The 13,074-nt window shown below is 44.0% G+C and overlaps 1 protein-coding gene across 8 annotated transcripts in view; it reads right to left on the minus strand.

Annotated features, from left to right (window-relative positions):
• PRRC2C (proline rich coiled-coil 2C) overlaps positions 1-13,074 on the minus strand; it is a 91,259-nt gene that overhangs the window by 46,633 nt on the left and 31,552 nt on the right. For all 8 annotated transcript variants that reach the window (XM_083359651.1, XM_083359654.1, XM_083359650.1 and 5 more), the window contains 6 exons: positions 9,457-9,617; positions 8,760-9,006; positions 7,911-8,124; positions 4,625-6,994; positions 2,587-2,792; positions 2,117-2,271 (listed from right to left, as the gene is read on the minus strand). In XM_083359651.1, the coding sequence (XP_083215777.1) occupies positions 2,117-2,271; positions 2,587-2,792; positions 4,625-6,994; positions 7,911-8,124; positions 8,760-9,006; positions 9,457-9,617 (3,353 nt within the window). The remainder of the gene's footprint in view (positions 1-2,116; positions 2,272-2,586; positions 2,793-4,624; positions 6,995-7,910; positions 8,125-8,759; positions 9,007-9,456; positions 9,618-13,074) is intronic.

The following is a 13,074-nucleotide window of genomic DNA, read 5'->3' on the forward strand; positions in this document are numbered from 1 at the left end:
GTCCCAGTTTGCTTCAAGGACAACCCCTCTTTTCTTTTTAAATCAATAGGCTGGAAAAAACCAACCCAAATTTATTTACAGTTCCAAATAATAAAGTCCTTCAAACAAAAAAGCAGCAGAATATTTTCCTTAACAAAAATAAAAGATTCAAACCTCAAACAAGTCAAACAGGAAGATTACCAAGAACAGACCAGGATTTTCTTTGGATTTCTACGAACGGTTGCCTTCAGCAACCAGTACCGCCCACACCTTCCCCTTTTATTAACAGCCCCAAGGCGTGGCTTCTCAATGCCTTCGTTTGGCTGAGTTGCTTCATAGACTTCCTCTGGTCTGCTCTGCTCAACTGCCTTCTGCTTCTAGCGTCTTTAAACAGATTCAGTTGTGACTCCTCTGAGTCTGAACCCTCCTCCTCACACAGCTGAGCCTCATAACGAACACAACTGGATGGGCCAGGCTCTTCCAACTGAAAGTCTTGCAATGCATCAGAGCCTCCGTCCGACACTGAAGGCTCTCCAAACCCCTCCTCCTCCTCCTCAGATCCCTTGGACTCAGCTGCTGGGTGCACAGGCTGACATGGAATCACAACACTGTTTTAGGCCCAGTACTCTTCAATATCTTCATTAATGATTTGGATGAGGGGATAAATGGGGAACTCATCAAATTTGCAAATGACACCAAGGTGGCAGAAACAGTCAACACTCCAGAAGATAGGCTTAGGATACAGAAGGATCTTGACAGACCTGAACATTGGGTGCTATCTAACAAAATGAAATATAATGGTGAAAAAAGTAAGTTTCTATATTTAGGCAAGAAAAACCAAATGTACAGTATAAGTAGTACCTCGCTCAACAGTAGTAACTGTGAGAGGGATCTCGGAGTCCTAGTGGACAATCACTTAAAATATGAGCCAACAGCGTGCTACAGCTGCCAAAAAAGCCAACACAGTTCTACGCTGCATTAACAGAGGGATAGAATCAAGATCACATGAGGGGTTAATACTACTTTATAATGCCTTGGTAAGGCCATACTTGGAATACTGCATCCAGTTTTGGTCACCATGATGTAAAAAAGATGTTGAGACTCTAGAAAGAGTATAGAGGAGAACCACAAAGACTGGAGGCTAAAACATATAAAGAAGGGTTGCTGGAATTGGGTATGTCAAGTTTAATGAAGAGAAGGATTAGGGCAGGGGTAGGCAACTTCGGCTCTTTTATGACTCATGGACTTCAACTCCCAGAATTCCTGAGTCAGCTGACTCAGGAATTCTGGGAGCTGAAGTCCCTGAGTCATAAAAGAGCGGAGGTTGCCTATCCCTGGACTAAGGGATGACATGATAGCAGTGTTCCAACATCTAAGGGGTTGCAACAAAGAAGAGGGAGTCAAGCTATTCTCCAAAGCACCTGAAGACAGGACAAGAAGCAATGGATGGAAACTAATCAAAGAAAGAAGCAACCTAGAACAAAGGAGAAATTTCCTGACAGATAGAACAATTAATCAGTGGAACAATCTGCTTCCAGAAATTGTGAATGTTCCAACACTGGAAGTTTTTAAGAGGAGACTGGAGAACCATTTGTCTGAGATGGTATAGGGTGTCCTGCCTGAGCAGGGTGTTGGACTAGAAGCCTCCAAGGTCCCTTTCAACATCATCATCATCATCATTATTATTGCTTGCTTGCAATGAAAAATGTTCTGGGAAAGGATGGCATTAATTTAAAGTAGAATGTTCGGTGAATCAGGATGCCTGAGCACCATTTACTACAAATATTTCTCAATTTCAACTCCTGGTCAATCCAAGGAATATGAATCATTGCAAGGTATATGCAAGCAGTTGTAGTTCAGCAACATCTGAAGAGCCGCAGAATACTCAATATGTGGTGAGGGATACATATTAAGTGATAAAATGTATTAAATATGTAAATAGTTTATAGCATGAGATCAACTTATCCTGTAACATTCTAAGCAGAAAAGGACATCACAAAATAAAGTAAATCAGAATTCCTTTGCAGGGACTAAAGAATGTGCAGAAAGTGTAATTGAAATTATCTGAGGAACCAGATATAATTCAAATCAATACTTCTTTCTACAAGAAAAAATAATGCTATGCATGATCTCAAACCTGCACTGTTTGTTCTTCTTTCTTTCTACGTTCTTCATCTTGCAAACGTTTTTGCTGTTTTTTTGACACTACTTCAGTAAAACCATCATTGTTCAAGTTGGATTGGGAATCTTCAACTACTGTCACTTCAGGATGGTCATCAATAATGACAACGCCTATAAAGAAAATCCAAATTTTAATTAGACCTATACCTAGACACCAGTTCAAAGTAATGGCCATTATCGTAGGTTTAGTTTATTCAGGGGAAAGGATTCCCCCCCCCATTCCACTCAATGTTTCATGAAGAAAGCATTACATACAATCATAGGGCTGGAAGGTACCTTGGAAGTCTTCCAGCCCAACCCCCTACTCAGTGCAAGAATCCTCATACAATTCTGGATAAATGGCTACTCAATCTTTTCCTGACAATCTGCAGGAATGGAGCATTTATGAACCTTAAAGTGTCTTAAAGAGATTCTCCAAGTACGTACTTGCGTAGTTATTAAGATCAAACTGAGAGATTGCATCCACTTTCTCTTTGGGTTTCTTTGGGCCAGACTTGGTTTCTTCCCGCTTCTTGTTGTTGCTATCTTTGGAACCTTTTGGCAGAGCAGCACTGTTACCATTTTCCTCCTGATGCAAACTGCTGCTTACTGATTCAGTGCTAATCACAACAGGTATCTGTTCTTCAAATGGTCTGTACAAGAAACAGGGCCAATTAATTTAGTAATCATAAATAATTAGTAAAGGCACAACAATGGAAGAAACAGTGGTATTTAGCACATTATGGAACATTGTCCATATTTTAATTCCACATGCCTCATTTTACATACAGGTAATCCTCAACTTATGTTCGTTTTATGCAGCAGAACGGGTGCTTTGGGCCACTGTAAAATGTTCCGCTTGCTCTGTTACATGACCACACTTTGGGCACTTAGTAATCTGTTCGCATTTATGACCAGTTGCCAAGTGCCCCGTGATCACGTAACCGCCATTTGCAATCTTTTCTGCCAACTTCCCCAGAAAGTCATTGGAAAGATGGGAGGAAAGGTTGTGAGCACAGGAGATGCTGGATTTGAGGTATGTCCCCAGCATGCCAAGGGATTTCCCCTCCCCTCCATACAGGGACGAGAAAGCCTATTGAGCACTGGAGGAACAGGCCTCAAATCTGGTGAAAATGAACACCAGGATTTTGAGCCTCCAAAAACAATGGCATTCGCTAGCATTTTCAATATATTTGTGGTCTGTTCCTGCAGCATACTGAGGGGTTTCTCTCCCCACCTCACCAGATCCAGGAGGTCCAGGCTCTCTACCCAATGCTCTGAATAACAACTCACACTATACTTGAAGACCACAACTGGGAGAGCTGGGATTGCAGTCACTGCATGAAGTGGTCACATGGAATCTCACTGAATGACTGCTTTGCTCGATGATCAAGATTCCAAGTCCAATCGTCACTGTAAGTGGTGGACTACCTGTACTACAGTAGAGCTATTTTGTCCTTTCTTAGCAAATACAGAAAGTTTCCTGGAAGAAGCCACCATTGTCTGGAGAGCTGCACTGAACTGTGGGTGTTCTGAAAATAGCAGCCACTTCTGAGATCATGCTATCTGGTGTGGTCTGTTCTGCTTCCTTAACGTGAGCTCTGGAGACCTTTGAAAGGTAAGTATGAGGTAAGTGACATGGGGCGAAGAGGGGGTTGCTGCACCTGGTGGGATGGAAATGGGCCAAGGGGCAGATAGTGGAGCAAGGGAGATCTTGGGAGGCCAAGGGCAGGGCCCTTACATCCTGTGCTCTGTTTAACAATCGTATCAGGAAGAGAAGACAGGAGGGTCATTCAGTGAGATGATCACATGGTTGCTTCACTTAATGGCCATTATGACATCTGACTGTAATAGTCAGGCTCCATTATGGTCCCTCAGTTAAGGACTAAACTATGCAAGCGATCAAATACTATCAGGCATTCTCAGCTGTTAACTTCCAAGAAACTATAAGAAAAGAAACTGAGAGAGAAGGAATATTCTGACCACTTTTGATGCTGGCTTTATCTGCAGTAAATTTATCTCTTCTCTCATCAACTCCCTCCTAGAGATATGCTCCATAACAACAATTTCCTTATCCTATCTTTTAAATGGAAGTAACTTTCAGAGCTGCACAAGTTTGGATTCATGTTATTATTATTTTTTTAAAAAAAGAGAGCTAAAAGCCTTGGAATGTGAACACAGCACGTCGAGGACTCATTAAACAGACTGGGCGATATCTGTTCTCAAGATTGTGCAGCTGCTGTGTGGAGAATTCCACTGCAACTACACAACCTGGGAAAAAATAGACGTGGCTGCAAAATGAGTTACACTCAAGCGCTGCATTCAGGCTCCTACATGCTCTGAAAACACGTGAATCGAAACCTGAAGCATATCAAGACATTATTTTAAAAATAATAATAATTTAAAGTTAAAATTCCGGCAAAATAAAATAACAAAGCTGGCTTTTATTTGAAGCTTTTCTACATTTAGGTTTTTTCGTACTTACCCCCTTTTCCCAGATCTTATTGGAGGGCCGCTTCTCCTTTCGTTTCTTGGCCCTGAAAAGTTGCGTCCGGATTTGGATGGGCCGTTATTGCCCCGGCGATTTTGCCGATCGATCCCAGGCCTCTGACTGGAAAAACTTCTCTTCGCTATTTCTCTTTTGGGGAGGAGTGTGTTCTCTCCCGTTTTAACAGCTCCCTGTGCCGTGATGTCTGCTATTTTTCTTTCGTCCCTCTCGCGTCTCTCGTTGAAATCGCTACTTTCCGAAGCAGTTTCCCACTCTTCATTTGCCTGGTCTGAAGAGTTCTGATTGGACAAGTCCGGGGTCTTACTCCCTGAAACCTCCAAAGTAGTGCTTGGCTGCTCGTTAACAGCATTACTCACTGCCACGCTTGATGATGAACTAGTTGTCACTTCGTTTACTTTTGATGCCGCCTCTCTTTCTTTTAATCGCCTGAAGCGTGGTGGCTTGTCTTGTCTGGGAGGCCGTGCAGGCCTTTGCCTTCGTGGCCGTTCCCTGGCGGGATCAAATTTCCTCTCAAACTTGGCAGGAGGCCTTTTTTCCAACGGCACGGGGCCATAATGCTCATGCCTTCGTTGCGGCTCTCCATCATCAGCCTTGGAGATTTCTGTTTGTCTCGGATTCCACTGATTCTCTCTGTATCCTGGTCTCCTAAGAAGAGACGGTCGAGGTGGGCGACCAACTGGATCCCTTCCACCGCGTCTAAACATCCCCCCTCTGCCACGTCTAGAAGGTTCTCCTTTAGGAAGGAAACCTGGTTTGGTCTTGTTTTCATCATCTCTTATGTATGCTTTATCCACAATTCTATGGTCCCCTCGAATGTTATTTTCCGGTTTGAAAGACAGCAGGGCTTTTGAAGGTTTTTTAACATCTGCCCTTTCTTCTTTCTTTGGGTGTTTGCCTTTGCATAAGCTGTCCTTGTCTGACAGTAGAGTATCGCTTGCACTTTCATGGACTTCACTGTCAGAGTCAGTTTCTGAGCCTCTTTGTCTTCGCCGTTTCGGAACAACTTCAAAATCAGAGCTCTCACTACGCGTTTCGCTCTCCTCTCTCTGCCTAAGAGGACCGGAAGCGACATGGTCTACTCTCGGTTTAGTATCTCGGTAATGTGGATAATCTCTATTGTGACCTCTTCCACCTCGACCCCTGCCTCCGTAAGAACCTCTATAGCTGCGTCCCCTAGAGTAATATTCTCCACGTCCTCTTCCTCTGTATCCTTGGTCCGGAAACCAGTCCCTATTTTCTTTCCAGTATGTTCTGGGAGGTGCTCCAGGCTCTCTTTTTACTGGCCTAGTTTCAATACCATGTCTTTCTACAGTTCGTTCTTTGTTAATTATTTTCTCCGGCTGTTTTTCTTCCTTCGCATTTGCAGGTTGTTGAACTGGTAACTCTTGTACGCTAAGTGGTGGAGCCTCAACTGCGGTTTGTGGAGTATTCGGCTGTGGAACTGAAGGTGGAAGTGTTTGGATTGTAGCTGACTGATGAGATACAGGAAGTACTACTGCTGCTGCCTGCTGTACAATGAGAGGCTGCTGAACAGTCGGTGTAATTATAGATTCTGTGGGGTTGTCTGTACCCTCTGCAGCTTGTGGTGTGTTTTGCAATGTTTTCTTATCATCTGTAATGGCTTTCTCCGGTTCCAACCTGGAAACTGGCATCGGAGGCTGATCCCTTTTCTCAATTTTGTTGACTCTCTCGTTTGTCAATCTTTCTCCGTCCCGTTCTTTCTTCTGTTCACGTTCCTCTCTTTGTTCACGCTCTTCTTTCATATCACGAAGAATAGGCTTTTTAATGGGACCAGATCTTCTCATTGGCCTGTCGCTACCTTCCTCTCTTCTACCATATGCTGGCCTCGGACCCCATCTAGTTTCAGATTTAGGTTTAAAGGGTTTTTCAGGCTTTGATCCCTCTAACAACCTACTAGCTGTAAAGCCCTCCTTTTTCTGCTTGCTGTCTAGTCTTTCCAGCAGTGGCTCTTTGGTTTCAGCGTGTCTGTTGTTTATTTTGGGAAGAGTTGCCTGTGTATCACTCACTGGTTCTTCTGATTTCAAAGAATGAGTTGATCCATGAGAAATGCTTTTCTTCAGAGAAGAATTGTTCTCTTCTACAGACACCTGCTGTTCTTTGGAGCTCTCTGGAATATTTCCTGCAGTTCCTTCAAAACTTACTGCTGATGGGCATGTATCAGACTGATGAGACTGTGCATTTTCCAAAGACCTGCTTGATGTTTGCTGTACGTTCACATCCTCAGATTCTTTGAAGTCTGTCTTTATGTGTGGTTCTAACAGACCTTCTTCTCCTGAGTATACTGCTTCAATTGTTATTTGATCGTGATCCAAAAGTTCTTCAGGCCTAGAGGAAACAAGCCACATTTTCAGCTGAAGTCTTATCAACCATCCTAAACAATATAATAACATAGGAGCATGTTTAAAATATGAGTTATTTCTTGTATCCTGGAAGATATCTATTGGTAACCCCATTAGTTCTGAAGATATTATTTGGGGTTGGAACGGCTTTTCAACATTTAGAATATTCTTATATCTAAACATATAGTAAATCTCACAAGCATCCCAATGGGCATGTATTCAGAAGAAACTGAAATACTCTAGCTGCTAAAATGAACAGATCTAAATATGTTTACAGGCAGTCCTCATTTAGTGACCATTCAGTTACAATAGTGTTAAAAATAACTTTACAACCAATCCTCACACTGATGACATTTGCAGGTCTGTAAAGCAAAGGAAAAGTGAAAATCATATGCATAGTTGCAGATTCACTTAACGACTGAGTTGCCTGTCCCAAATGTGGTCACTAAAGAGAGCCACTTGTATATGACAAGTACTTTAAATTTAGTTCACTATGAATTATTTTAGCAATATTAATAGCTACTCATAGATGTATTTTATAACTTATAGCTGACATTCAGGGTCAAAGTAGTTAATGATGAGGGGGATATGTGGACAATCTTCTTTTTAAAGTGGAAAACAGTCAAATAGTTCATAATAAAAATGAAGGAGAATGTCTGCTTTTTTCATTGCCAAATATCCATCTGTTAATTCAATTACTTTAATGGAACTGGAATTACATTTACATTTTTCTGTTACTTGTCCAAGAGAGACAAGTACTGAAGAATATGGTTATTTTGTAAAAAAAAAAAACCATTACAAAAATATGTTGATCCTTTTATATTCTTGAAAGTTAGAGGTATACCTGAATGTAAGCATTGTAGGGAAGAAAGCCACAATATACACAAAAAACCAAAGATTACCTTAGATCAACAGTTTCTTCAAGGATTTTTGGGGAGGTACAAGTTTGTTGAGGATCTGTGTGAGTATACGGTTCTGACCCCCATATCATACGTGATTCTGTCAGTGGTATGGCATGTTCCCTTGCTGATCGCGTAACATGATCAAAAGAATCTGAACCAGCTCCTGTCCCCTCTATTTGATCTCTCCTCAGAAGTGGTTTAGGAGGTATAATTCCTGAAATGGAGATATTCAAATTAAGAAGAGTAAGTGCTAGGACTGGCATCCAATTCTTCTGACTTTTAACATAGAGGGGTAAAACTGTCAGCCCTTCAAACAGACTAAAAAACCCCAAAGTTATGAATGTTAATACTACTTTTATTATAAAATCACAGTAACAGAAACTTGCAAGTCTGAATGCACCTCCTTTCTCCCTTCTTTTATCTATAAGACACAAAGGAGGGACAAGCCTGAAAGGCTTTCTTAAAATTGTCCAACTGTTGACTGGGTTGCGGCTCTTCCTCCTATTCCTAAAAGTTACTATTACAGTCCATTACATACACTGAAAGACTGTTTAAAATGTATAACAAACACATCCTATAAATACATTTTGCTGTAGGAACATATTTTTGCAGTTGGGGCACAACATAGAAGAGGTCATATTCCTGGTAGCTATTCATTTATCCTTGAATAATGTCATTAGAGGAATGTTTCTAACAAGGATAGTACTGTAGCTTTCAACATACTTGCTTTGAAATAAATATCCCTTTGAAATACCTAATCTCAGAATATTCGATGATGATCTGAGGCACAAAGACAATTATGCCAATTATGAGAAAAGTGCTGCCTACAGCATATAGTAAGTGTTATACCAGGATGGATAGGTGGCATATCCATAGTAGGTCTTCCTGACATTATTCTTGGATCCACGTAAGGCTGCATCATGAGCCACCTTGGATCAAAGCCCATAGAAGCCAAATGTGGGGGGTGCGGTTGCATAGGTTGGTACAATGGTCTATGTGGTGGAGGGGGAACAGGACTGCTAGAAGGTTGTGCTGGTGTAGACTGTGGTAAAATTCCTTGTTGCTGCTGTTGCCATTGTTGCTGCTTCATTTGCTCCTACAAAAAAGCAAATACAATCAACTTTTCCTCTATACAATTTTTCTTAGAAACATGTTATATATTTAATTCATATTCTTTTCAGCTACAAGTGTTCTGGAATAGTATATATTTAATGCTCTTGGTGTCCAAAGTCTCAACTCTCACTATGGGAACTTTGGTAGCATTAACTATGACAATGGATCGATGGATGGATGGATGAATAACACAGTTAATTTCTACATTTACATATAAAATATGTAAATTCTAGGCTAAAATGGTACAGGTGTACAAATAATCTACGTATGTAGAAAGATCAATTAACATAAAATTGCTAGATTAATTTTGGATTGTAGAAGCTATTACTTATTCCATGGAATCTACAGTTATAAGCAATCTTTAGTTACTTGTGTCTCCATAAATGAAATTGAATAAAATATGTATTAATAAAGCTTAAGATAAATCCATTACCTGTTGCCTCTGAAATCGTGGTGGCAACGATTTCTGAAACTGCTTTGAATAGCCAGAAGAAACAGCAGGACGAGGCTGAGCACCAGAATCAGGCTCATTTTCATGTGAATTGTCTTTTTCGTTATGATTGGTTTCTTGTATGGTAGAAACAAGTTGACAATCTGTCCAAGGGGAAAGACAAAAAAGGTTAGTGCCATATAGGATTTAACTGATAAAATGATGAGCAAAACGAACATATAGTTCAGTGTTTTTTAAGATGTTTCACCAGGATTTCCGATTTTGCAGCGTAGTGCCCGGTCGTGAATATCCGCACCTGTGGCTAGTTTCGCCCTGCTAAATGGGTCTAAATTGCTCCAGAGTGGTGGCGAAAAAAAGAAGGGTGCCCCAACAATTCTGGAATGTTGGCAGTCGTTTCGCTTGATTCTGGGAAAGCCTTCTAACCCTACAGGAGAAAGGCTGGTCACACTTTGTTGACCAGCCCAAGGTACTTGAACCCGAAGTCCAAAAGCACTAACCAGCATAACAGTGAACAGCGTGCTTGAAGCTGGGTGAGGAATTTGATCTTCTCTCTCCTATTTTATCTCTGATTTCCTGGAAAAGTTCCCCAAGAAGCAAAATTGAGAAGGGAGGGGATTACCTCACCCTTCTATAGACGGAAGGGGCGAATTAAACCGTCATGGGGAATAAAAATACAAAATACTACAGTTTGGATAAATTTGAAAGCTAAAAAAAATTGTTAAAACTCTACACCTGAACTCTACACACACACACACACACACACACACAAATAACTCTTTGTTTTAAAGTTAAAACAATGAACAGTGACATCTAGTGGAGGATTAGAGAACACTACAGCAGTGTTGACCCAGAATTTGGCAAGATGCCTAGAAATAGCAAAAAATAACTGGGCACAAAGCATTGAGCTATCTACTACTGAGTGAAACTACATATGTTTAGTTTAGTTTAGTTTAGTTTTATTTAATTTATATACCGCCCTTCTCCCTAGGGACTCAGGGCGGTTCACAGGGCATATAAATTACGATACAAAAGTTAAAATATGATTAAACCAATGCCCAAATAAAAAACAATAATACAATAATAAAAACAACACTTTTAAAAGCCCATATTCCCCCATCAGGCCAGACCAGCTAGTTCGAATAAATGGGTCTTCAGGCCGCGACGGAAGGTTCGGAGGTCTGATGTCATCCGGAGCTCCACCGGCAGTTGATTCCATAGTGCCGGAGCGCCCACAGAGAAGGCCCTCCCCCTGGGGGCCACCAGTCGGCATTCCCTTACCGGAGGCACCCTGAGGAGGCCCTCTCTGTGGGAACGCACAGGGCGGAGGGGAGTTGACGCCGGCAGCAGGTGGTCCCTGAGGTAACCCGGACCCATGCCATGTAAGGACTTAAAGATCATAACCAAGACCTTGAACCTCACCCGGATGACAACTGGCAACCAATGCAGCTCGCGGAGCAAAGGTGTAACATGGGAGTACCGGGAAACTCCCAAGACAACTCTCGCGGCCGCATTCTGTACCAGTTGGAGCCTCCGAGTGGTCTTCAAGGGAAGCCCCATGTAGAGAGCATTACAGTAGTCAAGGCGAGAGGTCACGAGCGCATGAGTGACCGTGCACAGGGCATCCCGGTCCAGATAGGGCCGCAACTGGCGCACCAGGCGAACCTGGGCGAAAGCCCCCCTAGTCACGGCCACTATATGGTCTTCCAGGGTAAGCCGTGAATCTAGGAGGACTCCCAAGTTGCGAGCCCTATCCACGGGGGGTAAGAGCTCACCCCCCACAGAAAGAGATGGAACATTTTGAATGTCCCGGGATGCCGGAATGCACAGCCACTCAGTCTTGTCAGGGTTGAGTTGAAGTCTGTTCCTCCCCATCCAGACCCGAACCGCCTCCAGGCAACGGGACATCACAGCGAGGGCATCACTGGGGTGGTTTGGGGTCGAAAAGAAAAGTTGGGTATCATCAGCATATTGATGATACCCAACTCCAAAACCACGAATGATCTCACCCAGCGGTTTCATGCAGATGTTGAACAGGAGAGGCGAGAGAACCGACCCCTGAGGAACTCCACAAACGAGAGACCTAAGGGCCAATCTCTGCCCCCCTGCCAACACCAACTGCGAGCGTCCCAGGAGATAGGAGGAGAACCACTGAAGAACTGTGCCTCCCACTCCCAATCCCCTGAGACGCCGCAGCAAGATACCATGGTCGATGGTATCGAAAGCCGCCGAGAGGTCTAATAGGACTAGGACAGAGGAATATCCCCTGTCCCGCGCCCTCCAGAGATCATTCACCAGAGTGACCAATGCCGTCTCCGTGCTGTACCCGGGCCTGAAACCCGATTGGTAGGGGTCCAGAAAATCCGCTTCATCCAGGACCAGAGGGAGCTGATGCGCCACCACACTCTCAACAACCTTCGCAAGAAAGCGAAGGTTGGAGACTGGACGAAAGTTGTTCAATACAGCTGGGTCCAAGGCAGGCTTCTTGAGGAGAGGTCTCACCACCGCCTCCTTCAAGACGGTGGGGAAATAACCCTCACTCAAAGAAGCAGATATGACCGCCTGGAGCCAGCCTCGTGTCCTCTCCCTGGCTGCATAAACCAGCCAGGAAGGGCACGGGTCCAACAAACATGTGGAGGAGCTCAGCCTCCCCATAATCCTGTCCACTTCATCAGGGGTCACAGAATCAAACTCTTCCCAGGTAACATTGACAAGACCGCCCGTGTCCTGATCGCCTGACTCTGCCCAGTTGGAGTCCAAACCGGTCCGAATCCGAGCGATTTTATCCGACAGATGTTGACTAAATTCCTCGGCACGACCCTGCAAGGGATCCTCCCTCACCTCCTGATTAAGAAGTGAGCGAGTCACCCTAAACAGGGCGGCCGGGCGATTATCTGCGGACGCGATGAGGGTGGAGAAGTAATTACACCTCGCCACCCTCATCGCTGCGAGATAAGACCTAATGTAGGTTCTTAACCGCAACCGGTCGGGTTCGGATCGGCTAGACCTCCAACGGCTCTCTAGGCCCCGTTTCCGACGCTTCATCTCCCGGAGCTCCACGGAGAACCATGGAGCTCGCTGGGATCTGCGCCGGGTCAGGGGCCGCAAGGGTACAACCCGGTCAAGTGCCTCAGTGGCTGCCCTTTCCCAGGCTTCCACTAAGGCATCCGCCGAGCTGTGAACAATGGAGGCAGGTGGGGACCCCAGCGCCGCTTGGAATCTATCAGGATCCATTAGGCGTCTGGGGCGGTACCATCTAATTGGCTCCGTACCCCCACGGCAGGGGGTGGCAAAGCGGAAGACCAGCCGCAGGAGATGATGATCAGTCCATGACAGGGGCATAATAAATGGAGAGCCCCCACCAAGATCATCCAACCACCGTCTAGATAAAAAAATCAGGTCAAGGGTGTGGCCTCCCTCATGAGTTGGTTCAGAAATTACTTGCGTCAGGTCCATGGCCGTCATGGAAGCCATGAACTCCCGAGCTAGCTCAGATGAACCTCCCAGGGATGGTAGATTGAAGTCTCCCAAAACTATAAGTTTGGGAAACTCAACCACCAACCCCGAGAGGATATCGAGCAGCTCGGGCAGGGCTGCCGCTGC

The sequence above is a fragment of the Vipera ursinii genome (assembly GCF_947247035.1).
Source record: "Vipera ursinii genome assembly, chromosome: 3".
NCBI classification, from domain to species: domain Eukaryota; kingdom Metazoa; phylum Chordata; class Lepidosauria; order Squamata; family Viperidae; genus Vipera; species Vipera ursinii.